Raw genomic sequence first — 20,677 nt, 5'->3', positions numbered from 1 at the left:
ATAGATGTCATGTCAAGAACCCCACACTTAACTCAAATGTTCTTTATCAGGAAAAGCTATCCAAGGAACATTAAAACCTCTACAGGATCGGTGTCACCCCGCAGGATGGTTGAGCTAAAATGCGCTAACGTGACTAGCATGACGTTGTAAGTAACAAGAACATTTCCCAGGGCATAGACATATCTGATATGGGCAGAAAGATGACATTCTTGTTAGTCTAGCTGCACTGTCCAATTTACAGTAGCTATTACAGTGAAATAATGCAATGCTATTGTTTGAGGAAAGTGCACAGTTATGTACATGAAAATGTATCAATTAACCAATTAGGCATATTTGGGCAGACTTGATACAACATGTTGAACAGTAATGCAATGGTTCATTGGATCAGGCTACATCTTTACACATATACTGCTGCCATATAGTGGCCCAACTCTAAATTGCATCTAAACTGGAATAATACATTGTGGCCATGCTCTTGCATTTCAAAGCTGACAAAAAAACAACGTTTTTTTTCTTTGTGTTATCTTTAACCAGATATAATGTGTTATATTCTTCTACATTAATTTCACATTTCCACAAACTTCAAAGTGTTTGTTTTCAAATGGTATCAAGACTTTGCATATCCTTGTTTCAGGTCCTGAGCTACAGGCAGTTAGATTTGGGTAGGTGATTTTAGGCGAAAATTGAAAAAAAGGGTCCGACCCTTAAGGCTGAAGAAGAACCATTTAACTACCTTTTTTTCAGTGTACAGAGAGCGCGTCATGTGGGCTCCGTCTGTTCCAATATAAATATTGAAGTGTTGTTGTATTGAAATAAGCTCACTGATCGGACGAACGCGGGCCAATCAGAAGCCCTCAGATCAGTACACCTTCTTTTCAGAAATCATTCATAATGCCGATGCGTCAAACGTTTTTACGAGGACCCTGTTATAAATATGGCTGGAGTAGTTAGTCATTTTTTCAAAATGAAAGGATAGAAACTAAGGAACAGAAACAAATCCTGGTTATGTGTCCTTTACCTAACCTTTGATAACTACTTTTATTCCTTGTTCTATATTTAGTCTACCAGACTCTCCGTTTACAATGAGTGGATTATTTCTGAAAAATGTATTGGTGGCAGCAGCGGTATGTTGCTCGGGGCTGGTCACTGCGGTACTGGGGTCTCTGTTGGGGTCCCCGGTGTTAGCTCAAGAGCCGATCCGATGCGCCCCGTGCGCGCCGGAGAAGCTGAGCGAGTGTCCAGTGGTGGCGCACGGCTGTATGGAGGTTCTGAGTGAGCCGGGTTGCGGATGCTGCCTTGTCTGCGCCCTGATGACGGGGGAACTGTGCGGAATCTACACGGCGCCATGCGGGTATGGACTTAGGTGCACCCCAATACCCGGCGACCTCCAGCCGCTGCACTCCCTTATTCGCAGCCAGGCGGTGTGTATGGCGAACCCCGAGCCCGAAAGGAGCCCAATTCCCCAAAACCCAGGTATTCAAACCCATATTGCAGAATGCTTATACATTGCAGATATGTCATATATCTGTAATAGACCTATTATAATAATAGCCAATGTGTTTTATCGTTTTAATAGTTGATTGATAATGATAGGCTAATAATAATTAGAATGCATATTATTCATAATTTACAAATGTATTTGTGCAGAAGTGCAATACTGTGATTTCTGCTTTTCCCCTTCTTGACACTCTCATTCCCTCTTTTCTCTGTCTGCCGCAGTGTCAATCACCTGCTTCACGTTCAGCCATCCTGGCAACAGAAAGACCTTCGATCCCCCGTCTGCCGCGGACGCGCAGGAGAGCATGAAAGCCAAAGTCAGCGCAATCAGGAAGAAACTGGCGGAGCAAGTGAGCGGTCATGGAACATTTATTAGCCGTTTTGCCACTCTAATCAACATGCTTAAAACTTTTGTAGTCAAAGCATGTTTGGCTGGTGGGTATTAAGCGTCATACCGCAAGGGGGCGTTCCAGTGCCTTTGAAGTTTGTGTGTGTGTGCATGCGCGTGCGTGCGTATGTGTGTTCTTCAGCCTACCTATGACCTATCATGGAACTATTTGACTAAATAGGCTACCAGTGTTTTGCCACAACAGGCCTTGACTGTGTGGGTTGATAGGATAGAACAGCAGCTCTAGATGACTAGTGAGATACTCTATCTAGTATGTCACCCATGTAGCCTGTTCAGAGTCACATTTAGAAGCGAATGAACATAGACAAAACACTTAAAATAAACAAAGTCCCCAAATATACAGAAAGTCCCCATCTCAAGTAAGTGACTTCTCTCTCCTCTCTTCTCTCTCCTCTCAGGCTCCCTGTCAAGTGGAGTTGCAGAGAGCTCTGGAGAAGATCGCTGAGTCACAGCAGAAGCTAGGAGAAAATCTGACCAGGTTCTACCTGCCAAACTGTAACAAACACGGGTTCTACAAAGCCAAACAGGTAGATATACCTCATCTGTGTGTGTGTGCACTTGGCATTGGTGCGCAATTCATGATTCCTGCCAGTGTGAAATAATCTCACCTGGTTGTGTGTGTGTGTGTGTGTGTGTGTGTGTGTGTGTGTGTGTGTGTGTGTGTGTGTGTGTGTGTGTGTGTGTGTGTGTGTGTGTGTGTGTGTGTGTGTGTGTGTGTGTGTGTGTGTGTGTGTGTGTGTGTGTGTGTGTTTGTCTGTGTGTTTATCTGTGTGTGTGTGTGTAGCCAATATTGTGCCAACTACAGCTCAGATTTGTATAGCAGTGTTTACACTTTTGAGCACATTCAGCTATATTCGCTTTGATGTCATCGCCTTGGCGCAGCGTGACTATACACGTGTGTCTCTCTGTGTGTGCTCCTGTACATTCGTGTCTTGGAGTGGTGTGTGCTTACCTTGTACTGTAGGTTTCGGCTGCACACAGAGGGTCATAGCATATCTGAACAGGTGGTTAGGTGGAGGTGTGTTAAATTGTGTAAAAAATACCCAGGGATTCTAATCTCTTTCTCTCGCTCTTGCTCTCTCTTTCCCTTTCTCTCATCAGTGTGAGTCGTCTCTTGATGGACAGAGAGGCAGGTGTTGGTGTGTGTCCTCCTGGAATGGAAAGAAGATTCCAGGATCCACTGATCTGTCTGGAGATGCAGAATGTTCTTAAGAGATCTACCACTGATGCAGAACACACACACACACACACTAACACACACACGCACGCACGCACGCACGCACGCACGCACGCACGCACGCACGCACGCACGCACGCACGCACACACACACACACACACACACACACACACACACACACACACACACACACACACACACACACACACACACACACACACAGTAAACCACTGATTTTCTTTAGATACTTGTTATTTATTATTTGTCCATGGTAGTGTTTGATATTCAGGTACACACTATCACTGTGGAACTGATGTCCCCTGACCCTCGATCCCTGAATCCTAACCCCGTCCCTCCCCACCAAAAAGAAAATCTTTTTTTTTTTCGGAAAAGGAGATTTTTATATTTTAATACATTTTCTTTAACTCTCTACAGCCTTACTTATTTCACATTATGTACTGTATGTATTCATTTGTAATTGTATTTTAATATTTATATAATTTAGCCTTATTTTCATTATTATTATTATGTGTGCATTATCATCAGTGTATAAACTGTATATATGTATCGACGCCCTGAGTTACTCCATGTTGCTCTGGGCCCGGTTTTCCAAAAGCAATTTAAGGCTAAGTTCATCTTCAAAACATTCATAGGAGCATCGTTAAATTTCTGCACTGTTTCCCAAAACTATCATTACTAAAGTTGCACTTGAAAAAACACTCATTATTTACCGACTGCCTCAGACCACTCATAGAACATCGTTAGATGTGTTTTTCACTTTATACACAGAAGAGCTCTGCTAAACATAGAATCAAGATGTTTATCTGTCTCTCTGTGACCGCCGATAACTTCACAACGAAGTTGACTACAAATAGAAAGTTGCCAATGTCTTTGCCATTGTTACAAACAAGCAAACGATTTAAAGATCCTTCAAATGAAAACCCGAGATGACTGCGTTAAAAGATAAATAGCCCTCCTACAGTATATTCTACATAGGCCTATTTATCAATGATATTGAAATCTATTGCATGTTCATTCAATTGAGTTTTGCTTTGCTATTTGGTACTTTTTGCCTCAATATATCTCATGATATGGAGCCTAACATGTGATCTGCCAAATCTTGACAGTGCATTATTAAGGGAAAGGGGAATAGCGAGTCAGTTGTACAACTGAATGCCTTCAACTGAAATGTGTATTCCATATTTAACCCAACCCCTCTGAATCAGAGAGGTGCGGGGGGCTGCCTTAATCGACATCCACAGGAACAAGGGGTTAATTGCCTTGCTCAGGGGCAGAACGACAGATTTTTACCATGTCAGTTCGGGGATTCAATCCAGCAACCTTTCGGTTACTTTATAGGGTAATAATTAGAATGAGCCACTTCAATATTTGCAGCCATAATAGGTGATACGATCGTTCTCGGAGCTGATCCGTTGTCAGTATTGTGGAATAATTATAATGACCTTGGTCATTGCAGGAAAGATGCATCCTTAAAACTCTCATAAGCCTAAATTCCATCGCTATCGGGAAACTGGGTCCAGGTCTTTTGGAGTTTGTCTGGTGGTTTACTTTTGAAACGAACCAAACATAAACAAAAGCACTGTGTGACCCAAATTCATTTTTGAAGGATTTCTAAATATTATGTGACTTTTAATAGTTTTTCATGTTCACTGACATGGTTTTGTTTGTTTTTATTTCTGATATGATTCATACATGATGACACTCGGCTACATCAGTGAATGCAGAAAATAACTCATTTGGACATTCTTACCTTTCAAGAAACTCAATGTGGGTTTTGCAGAATTGCATGATGGGTAATGCTCCTGCATTGTCCCTTGTTCTGACGGGTGTCTACCTTGACCTACCTCTCTTTACTGACTGCCATCACTGTCCTTTATATAACATTAACGCATTATGAGAGAGAGAGAGAGAGAGAGAGAGAGAGAGAGAGAGAGAGAGAGAGAGAGAGAGAGAGAGAGAGAGAGAGAGAGAGAGATTATTCCAAAGTGACTGACTGCTCACTCATGTATATACACTTTTGTAATTGAGATGTGTAAAAAAATGTATTTAATTATAATGTTTAACCTCAAATATGTTATTTTGGTCATTGTGTTGCCAAACAAGACTACAATGAAAATAAGCCTTCTGGCTTTGTGTTTTTATCCTCAATCATTAATGTATGTAATGTTGTCTTTGGTTGGAGCAGCCTACTATTTCTAATGATCAAATACATTCAATCAATAAATCAATCAGTCTTTATGCTCCCTTACCAGAAGCCCTGTTTATACCTGCCGTTAACATGCGTCCTTTGTCTGATCTTGTCTGTTTACACTTCTAAGATCTTATCACAATCAGATCACAATGCATCTTTTAATCATCTACTGACAAAAATGAGGACACAATCAGTGTGGACAAGAGCCGTAAAAAAGGCTGCATGCTTGAACCAGGTATAAATAGGGCCAAAGAGTCATAGCTCAGCCCTGCCCGTCCGCGCTCTCTCTCTCCTTTCTCTCGGCCTTTTGACCCGCTCTCTGTTTGTCTTGGTTGAATGCAGGTTGAATGGTTGAATGCATTTTGTCTTGGTTGAATGCATTGCCCTCAACGTCCCCAACGTGCCCACTGCCAGCCTGCCTGGCACCACCACATTAATTTTTTTTTTTTTTACAAATTGACCTGTCTATCGTCGTTGCCACATTCGAGGGCTGAAGGAGAGAGAGAGAGAGATAGAGAGAGAGAGAGAGAGAGAGACAGAGAGACAGAGACAGAGACAGAGATAGACAGAGAGAGAGATAGACAGAGAGAGAGAGAGACAGAGACAGAGAGCGAGAGAGAGAGCGAGAGAGAACGAGAGAGAACGAGAGAGGGGGCGAGAGACAGAGATTTGATGAGAAAAACAGAACCTCTGAACCTTTTAACTATCAAAAAAAAAATCCTCTGGTCATCTTTTTGTTTGCTAACTGTCTCCCCATCTGCTTGAACATTTGATGTACACACTTGATTTAATGTAGGCCTACATACTATAACTCTGAATTAGACCGTATGGAGTGCTGAATGTACTACTCAGCTCTCTGAGGTAATATAGCCTGACTCGTAAAAATGCCCTCAAGCCATTCAACAGTAAATACAAATTGTGTTAATTTTTTATTTAAAAAATACATTCAATATACATTATATTTGAACAAAATAATTTTCCATTCCCAAAGGAAAGAATAGCTGTGTGATTTTCTAGTTTAGTAACATGAAAAGCTTTTATTCTTTAAAGAATCAAAACTCTTTAAATGATACAATTTGAATAAATAAATATATTTTTAAAAAAAGTACAATTACCCGTGAACAACAGAGATTCTTATGTGACCAGTGGACCCAGACTGAGACAGAATGGCATGGTGTGCACGTTGGCGTGCACAGAGAGAAGTAGTGGAGTTGTGACCGACTGACTGACAGAGTTCCACTGGATGACAGACCCATAGGAAAACACAACAGGATTGGGTTTAGCCACACTGTCAATTCAGGAAGTTAACATTTTGAAATTAACATTTTGCTCATTAAGAACTTTAGAATACTGTATTGAGTGCATTGAAACAATAATGACCCCAACTCTGTTTTACACCTATTAGACAGACCAGTGACCTGAGTGACAGACTGATAGTTACCGTGGGCAACAGACCCGGAAATGTATGGAGTTTACAAAATAATGATACTGCTGAGAAACAGAAGATATAGTGTTAATTAAAATATAAACATTAATTAGTAATTATACACTAAATCAACTTCCACTTTGTGGTAGGGGAGAGTGGGGTAAGTTGAGACATTTTTTTTTTACATTCAACATCACTTGAATGTAATCACCCATTAAGGTAAATATATAGTATTATTTCTTACAAAAATATCTACATATATTTCAGGATGAAATTCATTTGACTTGGTAAAAATCTGTTTTTTTGGACGTAACTTGCTCACCACTTTTTCCACGTGGTTTCTTCCTTCACAGACTCCATGAAATGATCACCTCTTCCTAAATATTTGTTCAAATTATTAATTTTGTGTATATTTTCCTAGAAACAAGGGTGGTTTCAACTTACCCTTTGGCTAGTCTTACCCCAATCTCCTCTACTATTCGAAAGTCACTGAATCCTTTATAAGAAAATAAAACATAGTTTGGATCAGCATTTAATTATTTATTAGATAAATTACTTCTTTATTTACTTTATTTTATGTACAGTACATACAGTGCCTTCGGAAAGGATTCAGATCCCTTGACTGCTTCCACATTGTGTTAAGTTACAGCCTTATTCTAAAATTGATTAAATAAAACCATTTTTTCAGCAATCTACAGACAATACCCCATAATGGCAAAGCGAAAAAAGGTTTTTAGAATTTTAGCTAATTTATTTTTAATACATGTACATAAGTATTCAGACACTTTGCTATGAGACTCGAAATTGAGCTCAGATGCATCCTGTTTCCATTGATCATCCTTGAGATGTTTCTACAACTTGATTGGAGTCCACCTGTGGTAAATTACATTGATTGGACATGATTTGGAAAGACCCATCCTATCTATGTAATGTCCCACAGTTGACAGTGCATGTCAGAGCAAAACCCAAGCCATGAGGTCGAAGGAATTTTCCGTAGAGCTCTGAGAAAGGATTGTGTCGAGGCACAGATCTGGGGAAGGGTACCAAGAAATTTCTGTAGCATTGAAGGTCCCCAAGAACACAGTGGCCTCCATCATTCTTAAATGGAAGAAATGTGGAACCGCCAAGACTCTTCCTAAACCTATCTGCCCGGCCAAACTGAGCAATCGAGGGATAAGGGCCTTGGTCAGGGAGGTGACCAAGAACCTGATGGTCACTGACAGAGGTCTAGAGTTCCTCTGTGGAGATGGGAGAACCTTCCAGAAGGACAACCAGCTCTGCAGCACTCCACCAATCAGGCCTTTATGGTAGAGTGGCCAGACGGATGCCACTCCTCAGTAAAAGGCACGTGACAGCCTGCTTGGAGTTTGCCAAAAGGCACCTAAAGATTCTCAGACCATGAGAAACAAGATTCTCTGGTCCGATGAATCCAAGATTCAACTCTTTGGCCAGAATGGCAAGGATCACATCTGGAGGAAACCTGGCACCATCCCTACGGTGAAGCACGGTGGTAGCAGCATTATGCTGTGGGGTTGATTTTCTGCGGCAACGACTGGGAGACTAGTCAAGATTGAGGCAAAGATGAACGGAGCAAAGTACAGAGAGACCCTTGATGAAAACCTGCTCCAGAGCCCTCAGAACCTCAGACTAGGGTGAAGGTTCACCTTCCAACAGGACAACAACCCTAAGCACACAGCCAAGACAACGCAGGAGTGGCTTCGGGACAAGACTCTGAATGTCCTTGAGTGGCCCAGCCTGAGCCCGAACTTGAACCCAAACGAACATCTCTGGAGACCTGAAAATAGCTGCGCAGCATCGCTCCCCAGCCAACCTGACAGAGCCTGAGAGGATCTGCAGAAAATGGGTGAAACTCACCAAATACAGGTGTGCCAAGCTTGTAGCGTCATACCCAAGAAGTCTCAATGCTGTAATTGCTGCAAAAGGTGCTTCAACAAAGTACTGAGTAAAGGGTCTGAATACTTATGTAAATGTGATATTTCAGTTTTTTTTGCAAAGTGTTCTAAAAACCTGTTTTTGCTTCGTCATTATGGGTATTGTGTGTAGATTGATGAGGGAAAAAAACTATTTAATACATTTTAGAATAACCTAACAAAATGTGGAAAAAGTTAAGGGGTTTGAATACTTTCTGAAGGCACTGTATGTCTATTCAGACACATAGCTTCCAGGAACTAAATTATAATAAGTACAAAGACACACAAATAACAGGGAAGGGGGCAGGGCAATAGCTTAAACATACTTTTATGCAACTCACCGTTAAATGAAGTGCTCTGACAAAATGTCATATTGTACCAGCGGGTAGGTTGGTTTGAAGTTGTTGTGGTTGTTTTTTGAAAGTTACTTTGTAACTGATTCAGTGCAACCAAGCTACTGGGCTAGCATTCCCTCTTATGCACTCTCCACTGTTAAAGTCTGCATCTGAAATGTCATCCAAATATGGTGCCATTTTGGACACAGGATATGTGAAAGCGCAATAGAGAAAGCAGGAAGCATCTCTAGGAGAACCACGCCCCTTTCCTCAGACCCCCTGTCTGCTTCTTGAGTGCATATTTGGTGCTGTGTCCATCTTGCGGAGTTGTTGGCATAAGATCATACAAGCATCTCCAAGAACAATATAAACAAAAAGAAAACACCCTTTGAATTGCATGTAAATTCTGAGGAGTGCCGTTCATTTACTCGGCTGAGTAAGATCACTGTCTGAAGTCCTGGTGTAGCATATATATATATATATATTGTGTTGTTGTTGATTGTATTTCTTGTTGTTTTGTTCTACAGTGCTATAAACCTTGTCAAATGTTGCCACTATGGAAAAGGTACTGCATTATTGCTATGCTATGGGAGGCAGGTAGTCTAGCGGTTAGAAGCTTTGTGCTAGTTTGAATGGTTGGTAGCTTAAATCCCCAAGCTGACAAGGTTAAAAATCTGTTGATGTAAACAAGGCACTTAACTAATTGATCCGGGGTTGCCATTGATAATGGAAGACCTGGCATTGACCTCACTCTCCGAGGGTGTCTCAGGTTGAGTAGGGATATGCAAAAAACACATTTCTAATTTCACGTGTATAATACACACTTGTATAATAAACAGGACAAACATAAGCACCCACCTAATTATTTATAATTGGTCCAAATTGGTTGGTTGGATGCAGCTGAAGTGCTTTAAGTGATTGCGCTTGGGCTCGAAGAATGGGGACCTATTGAAGAGAGAGCAATCCAGTCTCACCGAGCATGCCCAGTCTAAAGGACCCTACAACTGGCCATACTCACCATAAACAGGAAGAGGACTGCAGATAGAGGGACCAAGTTGTTATGACAACAATGCTGGCCCTATTTCCTGACTGGAGGAGTGATGGTTTGGCAGCTAAGCTAGGCTCGGCTAACCCACCAGCTAACTAATCAGACCAGACTCCAGGGCTGAATGGTGGTAAAACTATGTGAGCACCTATGAGGACTGCAGAAGGCAAAGGAAGGACTATGGGAAAGGGAGGGATAGGGGCTAGGGATGGGGGAGAGAGGGCGGAGAGGGTGAGGGGGGCAGTGTGGGGTTTTAAGGCACCGTTATTGGGCACTGTCTCCATTCGTTCCCCCCTAAACCTGTAAATGTGACGCAGCACAACGGGTTGGACAAGCTGGTTGCTTTGGAGACAGTGGGGAAGGCCAGTGTTGTCCAAGATGGCATGAAAGAGATCAGAGGCTGGCCAAACCATAAGCCTTCACTTCATAATGATGGACCCTGAGAAAGAGGAGGAGTTTCTGCATGACAGGATGGAAGGGGGCTGGATTTGGGTTTGGGTGTTCTAACATCTCTAAAATGATCTTTAGTGAAAGACAGCATTTACACACGCATACACACACAAACACACATTGAGTTGGGTCACAGTCACTCACCCTTTAAATACAGTGGAAAAGTCCCTCCATCTCTCTCTAAAAGAATAGTGGAGATGATTAGTTTCTCTCTTGTTTTCATACAAGGTGAGGAGGTTCCCATAGCACAGAGCAGATAGCTATAGACGATGGACAGAAGGCTTGGCCTATAGGCTGTGCTCCTCCAGTCTTCTCACTCCCTTCCCCCTCCCCCCTTCCCTATCCGGCAGTCATGTGACCTGAGGTCAACAGTCTGGCGCTCTTTTGACTGTGCTTTGTGAAGGGCCGGAGTGAAAAAAAGTCTCTCTCCTATTCCTCTCTCCTCCTTGCTTCGTTCTTTCTCCCCATCCATCCACTCTCTCTCTGCTTCTCATTTGTTCTCCAGGTTGTTGCACTGGGATTCTCCTCTCTCCTTTCCATCGTAGCTGGGGAGAGGCTGACCGTACTTATCCACACACCAGCAGTAACCTCGCTTCCTCCCTTTGGATGGACGGCACTGCAGAGAGAGAGAGACAGAAAGAGAGTGAGAAATAAAGAAAGATAGAGTTACATTTAATTCAATATAACAAGCAACATTCTATCATATAAAACGCCTTTCAACTTTGACAGACTAGAAAGGGAGTTTTTTTCTATCAGATGTGTGCAGCCTTCAGCAAGCTGTATCTCATAGGCAGGTAACACCCGTATGGGAAGGACTAACACACTAACACCATTCAAATAGCCCTGGCAGCCTAGAAACACTCCGAGGGTGAAAGAGGAGAGAGAGAGAGAGAGAGAGCGAGAGAGAGAGAGAGAGAGAGAGAGTAACCTCCTGCCAAATGTATGACCATATTAGAGACACATATTTCTCTCAGATTACACAAATCCACAATGAGTTGGAAAACAAGCCCAACGATGATAAACTCCCATATCTACTGGGTGAAATACCACAGTGTGCCATCACAGCGGCAATATTTGTGACCTGTTGCCACAAGAAAAGGGCAACCAGTGAAGAACAAACACCATTGTAATACGACCCATAGTTATGTTTATTTATTTTCCCTTTTGTACCTCAACCATTTACACATCGCTACAACACTGTATAGACATAATATGACATTAGAAATGTCTTTATTCTTTTGGAACTTCTGTGAGTGTAATGTTTACTGTTAATTTTTTATAGTTGATTTCACTTTTGTTTATTATCTATTTCACTTGCTTTGGCAATGGTAACATGTGTTTCCCATGCCAATAAATCCCTTGAATTGAGAAAGAGAGAACCTTTAGAGAGAGGGGGAGACCGGCAAACAGGGTAAAGGGTAAAAAGACACAGGGGATAGGGGGAGAGAGGGACGAAGTAAAGGGGGTGAGGACAGAGAGGGGAAGGATGACAAAGAGGGGAAAGGACATCGATTTGAAACAGATTAGTGTTTTCACGGAAAGCACATCAATTGTTGATCCAACACAGGGTGTCAGAAAAAAAGGATGTGCCCCCCTCCTCAACGTAAAACATATTTTCACATGACCCTCCCCTTGTACTGTAAAATACATTTAACACACTCTTCCGGTTGCTGACAATGATCAGCTAGGGGGAAATTATAATTATATAAAATATATGCAATCAATTTTCCACCAACAGGTTTCTGTGCCAATGCACCACACAACCAATAAACAAAACATACAGACATGGTTTGCATTTTCAACACCACGATAAATAGACTATCAATCTGGACAAACAGAAGACACATCCCTCCCTACCCTGTAGGCTTACCCAGTACCGAAAGCTTGGCTTGACAATCTATGAATGTCATTCAACTTTTTTGGTGTTTTGTAACAGATGTCTCTTTCCATTCTTCAAATTGCCTCGGCATAGTTTGGATTGATTGATTTACTTGTCAGTTAAAAAAAAAACACTACAATCACAGGAGGTTGGTGGCACCTTATTTGGGGAGAACCTGCTCATGGTAATGACTAAAGCGGAATCAGTAGAATGGTATCAAATACATCAAACACGCGGTTTCTATTCCATTTGCTCAGTTCCTGCCATTATGATGAGCCGTTCTCCCCTCAACAGCCGCCACTGACTACGTGACCATGTGGACACCTGCTCGTGGAACATCTCATTACAAAATCCTGGGCATTAATATGGAGTTAATCACCACTTTGCTGCTATAACAGCCTCTGCTCTTCTGGGAAGCCTTTCCACTCGATGTTGGAACATTGCTGTGGGGACTTGCTTCCATTCAGCCACAAGAGCATTATTGTGATTGGTCACTGATGTTGGGGGATTAGGCCCCCAACATCCCAAAGGTGTTGTTCGAGGGGGTCAGGGCTCTGCGCAGGCCAATCAAGTTCTTCCACACCGATCTTGACAAACCATTTCTTTAATGACCTCGCTTTGTGCACAGGGGAATTATCATGCTGAAACAGGAAAGGGCCTTCCCCAAACTGTTGCCACAAGGTTGGAAGCACAGAATAGTCTACAAAGTCATTGTATGCTGTAGCATTAAGATTTCCCTTCACTGGAACTAAGGGGCCTAGGGCAAACCATGAAAAACAGCCCAGACCATTATTCCTCCTCCACCAAATTTTGGCAGGTAACATTCCCCCAAACCCAGATTCGTCCGTCGGACTCCCAGATGGTGAAGCGTGATTCATCACTCTAGAGAATGCGTTTCCACTGCTCCAGAGTTAAATGGCAACAAGCTCTACACCACTCCAGCTGATGCTTGGCATTGAGCATGGTGATCTTAGGCTTCTGTGTGGCTGCTCGGCCATTGAAACCCATTTCATGAAGCTCCCGACAAACAGTTATTGTGCGGATGTTGCTTCCAGAGGCCGTTTGGACCTTGGTAGTGTCACGAATAGTACCGATGTTGACTCCCCTTCTGGTTCAGGTGGCGCTCGGCGATCGTCGTTTGTTCTGTGTTCGTTTGTTTTTGTCTAATTGGTTTCACCTGTTCCTTGTTTGGTTGTTAGGGTGGGGTTATTTAAGTTGGTTTAGCCCGCTTCTGTTTGTGCGGGCTTGTTCTACTGTCTTGTGAGAGGTGTTAGAATTTTGTGTTGGGTTTTATGCTGTCCTAGTATTTTACCATCAGGGTCCTATTTGTTTTATAGTTTCGCCTGTGTTGGGTAAATACTTTTTGATATTTTGATTACGGACATTAAAGCATGTATTTTTCCCGCATCCTTTGCTCTCTGTGCCTGACTCCACACACACTCACTCATTGAGCGTTACAGGTAGTGAGTGTTGCAACCGAGGACAGACAATCTTTACCCACTACGCGCTTCAGCACTCCGCGGTCCTGTTCTATGAGCTTGTCAAATGGCAGCCAGGCATCGATCATCATGTCACCAGACTAAGACCCTTGATATTTATTGAAAGGAGCATCAACCTCATGTGAAGTTCATCATAACTTAATCTGTAGCCTAATAAACTGCACGCTTTCCCCAGATGTGGTGTGATACATTTTATCAGACATGTAGGCTACTTGACTCGCATGAAAAGGCTGGATGGAAACCTGGTACATTTTTTGAGGATGCTGGAATTATATTTTGCATGCCTACAGGAGACTTTTGAAGTAGCCTGATCAAAATAAAGGATGTATATGCCACACATAAAAGGTCATTTTAAAAAAAAGTCATAAAAAATGTAAACGCTAAATATTTAGGCTATTTTGTAGCGGTAGGTTCTAGGTGCATGAGGAACAGCTGCTCGGATTGTTCCGGATGACTGTGTGAGAACAATATCGGTAGCTGATGTGAGCAATATCTTTAAACAGGTCAACATTCCCAAAGCAGCGGCGCCAGACGGATTACCAGGATGTCTACTCAAAGCATACGCGGACCGACTGGCAAGTGTCTTCACTGACATTCTCAACCTCTCCCTGACCGAGTCTGTAATACCTACATGTTTCAAGCAGACCACCATAGTCCCTGTGCCCAAGGAAGTGAAGGTAACCTGCGTAAATGATTACCGCCCGTAGCACTCACGTCGGTAGCCATGAAGTGCTTTGAAACGCTGGTCATGGCTCACATCAACAGCATCATCCCGGATACCCTCGACCCACTCCAACAGATGACACAATCTCAATCGCTCTCCACACTGCCCTTTCCCACCTGGACAAAAGGAACACATATGGGAGAATGCTGTTCATTGACTACAGCTCAGAGTTCAACACCATAGCGCCTACAAAGCTCATCACTAAGCTAAAGACCCTGGGACTAAACACCTCCCTCTGCAACTGGATCCTGGACTTCCTGATGGGCCAACCCCAGGTGGTAAGGGTAAGCAACAACACATCTGCCACGCTGATCCTCAACACTGTACTCCCTGTTCACCCATGACTGCGTGGCCAAGCTCGACTCCAACACGATCATTAAGTTGGCTGACAACACAACAGTGGTAGGCCTGATAACCGACAACAACGAGACAGCCTATAGAGAGCAGGTCAGAGACCTGGCAGTGTGGTGCAAGGACAACAACCTCTCCCTCAATGTGATCAAGACAAAGGAGATGATTGTGGACTACAGGAAAAAGAGGACCGAGCACGCCCCCATTCTCATCGACAGGTTGCAGTTGGGCAGGTTGAGAGCTTCAAGTTCTTTGGTGTCCACATCACCAACAAAACTAACATGGTCCAAGCACACCAAGACAGTTGTGAAGAGGGCACGACAAAGCTTATTCCCGCTCAGAAGACTGAAAATAATTGGCATGGGTCCTCAGATTCTCAAAAGGTTCTACAGCTGCACCATCGAGAGCATCCTGACTGGTTGCATCACTGTCTGGTACGGCAACTGCTCAGCCTCCGACCACAAGGCACTACAGAGTGTAGTGCGAATGGCCCAGTACATCACTGGGGTCAAGCTTCCTGCCACCCAGTACCTCTATACCAGGCGGTGTCAGAGGAAGGCCCAAAACTTGTCAAAGACTCCAGCCACCCTAGTCATAGACTGTTCTCTCTGTTACCGCATGGAAAGCAGTAACGGAACGCCAAGTCTAGGTCCAAGAGGCATCTAAACTGCTTCTACCTCCAAGCCATAAGACTCCTGAACATCTAATCAAATGGCTACCCAGGGGTTAGGGTTATTTACACCGCTGCTACTCTCTGTTGTTATCATCTATGTATTGTCACTTTAATAACTCTACCTACATGTATATATTACCTCAACTAACCGGTGCCCCCGCACATTGACTCTGTACCGGTACCTCCTGTATATAGTCTCGCTATTGTTATTTTACTGATGCTCTTTAATTACTTCTGACTTTTATTTCTTACTCTTATCCATATTTTTTTTAACTGCATTGTTGGTTAGGGGCTCACAATTTCACTGTAAGGTCTACATCTGTTGTATTCAGTGCATGAAACATTGAAATCAAAAAGCTATTTCGTCGTTATTCAAATGACACATTCACTGCAGCCTAGAATGTTGTGCTCACATGAAAACAATAATGCAATCATGCGTTGCATTTTGCTGTTGCAGGCTACTATAGTCCAGGTAGGAGAATTGTATAGTCCCTACACAAGATCAATAGGGGAACTGGGGAGCTTTTTGAACTGTGTGTTTAATGTCTTCTCTGTACACTCTGTACATTCATGCGCAAATAGGCACCTGGCGTGTTCGCAGCCTATCAGCTATTCCTATTTGTTCCTGTTGATTCATATTTTAAAAAATGTACGCAGCTTTGAATATTTGTATGTGTGGTATGACTGCTAGTTAGTCTACTGCGGATCTGGACAAACAATCCACCTACCACTATTGTGACTATGAGGGCAGGATAGACCACTGGCAGACTGTACTGACCTGTGGTATAGTAAAAGTTAGCACATTGAAAAGCGTAGTACATAAGGGAAGTACCAAAACACATTGATATAGGAGAGGAGCATGCAAGCTGATGAGGAAATTTGGCTAGGATGGAAGAAATTAACCAGGGAAAAAATGCACAACCCTCCCCCGTGTACAATGAAAAAAACACACAACCCTCCCCAAAGCAAAACAAAAAAGTTTGACAACCCTCCCTATTTTGGACCAACTCTCTCCCCCAGTAAATTGCGATCTGTCCCTAATGTAATAATAACACCTTTTCTCCACAGCCACCTGCCAGACTGTGTGTGTCCTATTGCTCCACTCCTTTCTTCCCCTGTTTGCTGACCTCAATTTATCTCTCTCCTCTCCACCCACCCTTATTTTCTCTCTCTCTCTCTCTCTCTCTCTCTCTCTCTCTCTCTCTCTTGCCTTTCTCAACTTGGATGTTATTCAGAATCATGTGCAAGCCAGGCTTCAGCAGAACTCAAACATCACGTTCACGAACAAGAATGTGTGTGTACATGTGCGTGCGTGTGTGTCTCTATTTTTCTCTGAAATGATCTGTGTATCAGGCTTGCAGGGTGCTACAGTAAGGGTTTTATTCAATCTGTAAAGCTGAAGAGTGGCAGATTCTGCGATACAAATGTAAAAGTAATTTCCGATTTAGCGGACATATAGAGCGAGGAGAGGATACGGCGTGAGCGACAGAGTGAAATAGTGTGATGGTAAACATGGAGTTGCTATAATATTTGTCAGGGTCAGTTGGAGGGCCGTGGGGAAAGGAGCACTGCTATTTTGGGCATCTGGCACAAGCTCAAAATCATCTGGAGCTGATTATGGCCCCCCCACACAAACACAAACACACCCACACAGGTACTTAGCCAGCCAGCCAGCCATTCAGCAAACCAGCAAGCCAGTGAACTAGTCAGCCATCCAGCCAGCAAACCAGTCAGCCAGCCAGCCACCAGCCAGCCAGTCAGTCAGTCAACTGCCAGCCAGCCAGCAGCCACCCACCATCCAATCATCCACCCACCCACCCACCAACCCACCCATTCGTCAAGCCATCCAGTAAGCAAGCCAGCCAGTCAGACAGCGAGTCAGACACCAGCCAGACAGCCAGCTAGCTGAGCACTAGGATCAAAGACTGGAAAACAAATTAAAATACCTGCACCAACTACAGGACTCTGTCTGCTTCTGAAATTGCACACTATGCCCTATATTGTGCACTACTTTAGACCAAGGAACTATAAAGGGAATAGGGTAACCCCATACTCTCAGTACTGCCATCTCCGCCCACAGAATGTCCTTCCTTCCCATCATTCCTTTGCCTCTTTTTCTCTTTCACCACAGCTCCTCCTTCCCGTCTTCCCTGCCTTGCTCCTCTCCTCTGGGACAGGTCCTATGTTTTCTATGAGCAGCGGACGAGACAGGGGAAGAGAGCTTCACATTGTGTTCCTGAGATGGTTAATGATGATGGAGTCCTGGGAATGTGTGTGTGTGTGCATGCGTGCGTGCGTGTGTATGCTTATGTGTGTGTAGTTGTGTATGTGTGTGAGTGCGTTTCTGTGTGTGCATGCTTGCATGTATGTGTAGGGGGAGGATTGTGTCACCCCCCCCAAAATATACTATAGTATACTATGATATAAATACTATAGTATTCACTGTAGTGTTTTTGTGGACTTTACTGTCTAGTCCACAAAAATACTACAATGAATACTGTAGTATACTTCAGTATACTGTTTATACTTTAGTATTTACAGTTAACTATAGTATAAATACTTAATGTAGTGTTTGGGTGGATTGTAGTATACTGTAGTATTTACCATAGTGTTTTTTTAATTATCTTTGACATAGAAGTGGAGGCTTTCTCCTTCAGTATAAATACTAAAAGAGTAACATTTCCATAAACGATAAGTAGGTAGGATAGTACAAGCACTTCCAGTCTTTTTCATAACCTGTAGGGAATACAATATATGGTATATACTGTACTTGGCATGGAGATTTCTCAAGTATGGGTGGCTCAAATTTCAATATGGGGAGGGGAATGGGTAGGGTACATGTAAATAATATACTGCTGTATTTACTTACTATAGTAAAAGTGAGTGTAGTGTTTTGGCGGACTGTAGTGTTTTGCTGATATTGATGTTGTATTTACTACAGTGTTTTTTGTGTGGAAAATACTGTAGTATTTACTGTAGTATTTTACAGTATAGTAAAACATTATATAGCAAGTACTATACATGCTTAAGGGAAAATACAGTGTGTAGTATAGTATTCTATAGTATACAACAGTTTACCATAGAATTCTATGGTAAGTACTGTAGTATTCGTTCATGTGGCTCAGTATGTGGGAAAGAGAAAGAAGGAGAGAGAACGAGAGTAAGCGAGTGTGCACGTGTGCATTCCCTACTTGCTTGGCTACCTGTGAGTTTCCATTCAGTCTCTGTTTCATCTGTGAACTATTAGCAGTGTCATCTCCACTAGCTAGCATGTAGTCTTTCTCTCTCTCTTTCTTAGTATCTTCTACCTAAACCTCCCTAGCCCGTCTTGATCCCAAATGGTACCCTATTCCCTATTAAGTGAACTACTTTTGACCAGGGCCAATAGGGATCTGATCAAAAGTAGTGTACTATATAGGGAATATGTTTCCATTTGGGACAAACTCCTTATATGAAACAGAATGAGGGAAGAGGAGGAACTTTAACAATGAAAAGGCCAAAAAAGGAATCACTTTATTTTCCCTTGGAGGAGAGATGCTGGCATGTTTCAGTTCTTCAGCCTAAAGACTAAACTTATTTATTGGCACTGTCTGTGAAAGAGCCTGCCTGTCTCCCTCCTTTCCGCATAATGAGTCTGACCCTGAGTGGGGATTTATAGACTCTAAACCCTAGCACCTAAGCCCTAAATGCTAAACCCTAGCCCTTGAGTCCTTAAACCGTAAATGCTAAACTCTACTCCCTTGAGCCCTAGCCACTGAGACCTAGCCCCGGAGCCCTAACGGTGTACACATGGCCGATGCTAACAGAGCACACTTCATCCACCCCACACATTCATAATGCTGCATTTATAGGTGTGTGTGTGTGTGCATGCGTGTATGCGTGCTCATAATGCTTCCTTTATGGGTGTGTGAGTGTGTTCTGTGCGTATATATGAGTGTGTGCACTTATAATGCCCTTTTTTGGGCTAATAGCAGCGCCACCGAGCGTCACGGACATTAAAAAGAGCCTGGCTGACCACAGGGTAAACACAGGCTCGTAAAACATGTGTGTGTGTGTATGTGTGGGTGTATATATATATATATATATATATATATATATATATATATATATATATATATATATATATATATATATATATATACATATATGCGTGTGTGTGTGTGTGTGTGTGTGCATGTGTGTGTGCATGTTGTGTGTGTGTGTGTGTGAGTAACTCCCTGGCCCGCAAATGGCTGCAGGATATTGCTTTTCTAAATAAAGCTGGGCTAATGAGAGCCTCAGTGCAGCTACTCTGAAATGAGCACAGAGCACAGGCGTACATTCACAAGTAAAGGACTCACTTGCCACAACCAAATCGGCCTATTTCTCCAACACCATAAGGAATGAACAAGGAAACCCAAGAGTGCTCTTCTAAACCATCAGCACACTTCTCCGCCTATTGGACAACCCCTCTCTCACAATCACCACCGACCTCTGTGACAGTTTTCTAGCCTTCTTTCAAAACAAAGTGGAGGCTATTGACTAGAGGTCGACCGATTATGATTTTTCAACGCCGATACCGATTATTGGGGGACCAAAAAAAGCCAATAACGATTAATCAGACGATTAAAAAAAAGTATTTGTAATAATGACAATTACAACAATAATGAATGAACACTTATTTTAACTTAATATAATACATCAATAAAATCAATTTAGCCTCAAATAAAATTAAACATGTTCAATTTGGTTTAAATAATGTTGGAGAAGAAAGTAAAAGTGCAATTTGTGCCATGTAAAGAACGTTTAAGTTCCTTGCTCAGAACATGAGAACATATGAAAGCTGGTGGTTCCTTTTAACAGGAGTCTTCAATATTCCCAGGTAAGAAGTTTTAGGTTGTAGTTATTATAGGAATTATAAAAGGTATTTGTATTTCATACACCTTTGACTATTGGATGTTCTTATAGGCACTTTAGTATTGCCAGTGTAACAGTATAGCTTCCGTCCCTCTCCTCACCCCTACCTGGGCTCGAACCAGGAACACATCGACAACAGCCACCCTCGAAGCAGCATTACCCATCGCTCCTC

The 20,677-nt window shown here is 42.7% G+C and overlaps 2 protein-coding genes across 2 annotated transcripts in view; one reads left to right on the top strand and one right to left on the bottom strand.

The window, feature by feature from the left end:
- Positions 1-805: 805 nt before the first annotated feature.
- LOC135556217 (insulin-like growth factor-binding protein 1) lies at positions 806-5,353 on the top strand. The gene is made up of 4 exons (XM_064989225.1): positions 806-1,473; positions 1,720-1,847; positions 2,305-2,433; positions 3,008-5,353. Exons 1-4 carry the CDS (start codon positions 1,083-1,085, stop codon positions 3,116-3,118), a joined length of 759 nt encoding a protein of 252 aa, XP_064845297.1. The 5' UTR covers positions 806-1,082; the 3' UTR covers positions 3,119-5,353.
- An 889-nt stretch (positions 5,354-6,242) lies between these two features.
- Positions 6,243-20,677, bottom strand: part of LOC135556216 (insulin-like growth factor-binding protein 3) — a 72,866-nt gene continuing 58,431 nt past the window's right edge. Inside the window, exon 4 of the mRNA XM_064989224.1 lies at positions 6,243-11,099. Coding sequence (XP_064845296.1) covers positions 10,974-11,099 — 126 coding nt within the window. The 3' untranslated portion in view covers positions 6,243-10,973. The remainder of the gene's footprint in view (positions 11,100-20,677) is intronic.

Source organism: Oncorhynchus masou, chromosome 15 (assembly GCF_036934945.1).
Source record: "Oncorhynchus masou masou isolate Uvic2021 chromosome 15, UVic_Omas_1.1, whole genome shotgun sequence".
Taxonomy (NCBI): domain Eukaryota; kingdom Metazoa; phylum Chordata; class Actinopteri; order Salmoniformes; family Salmonidae; genus Oncorhynchus; species Oncorhynchus masou.
This window is presented reverse-complemented; position numbering and strand designations above follow the sequence as displayed.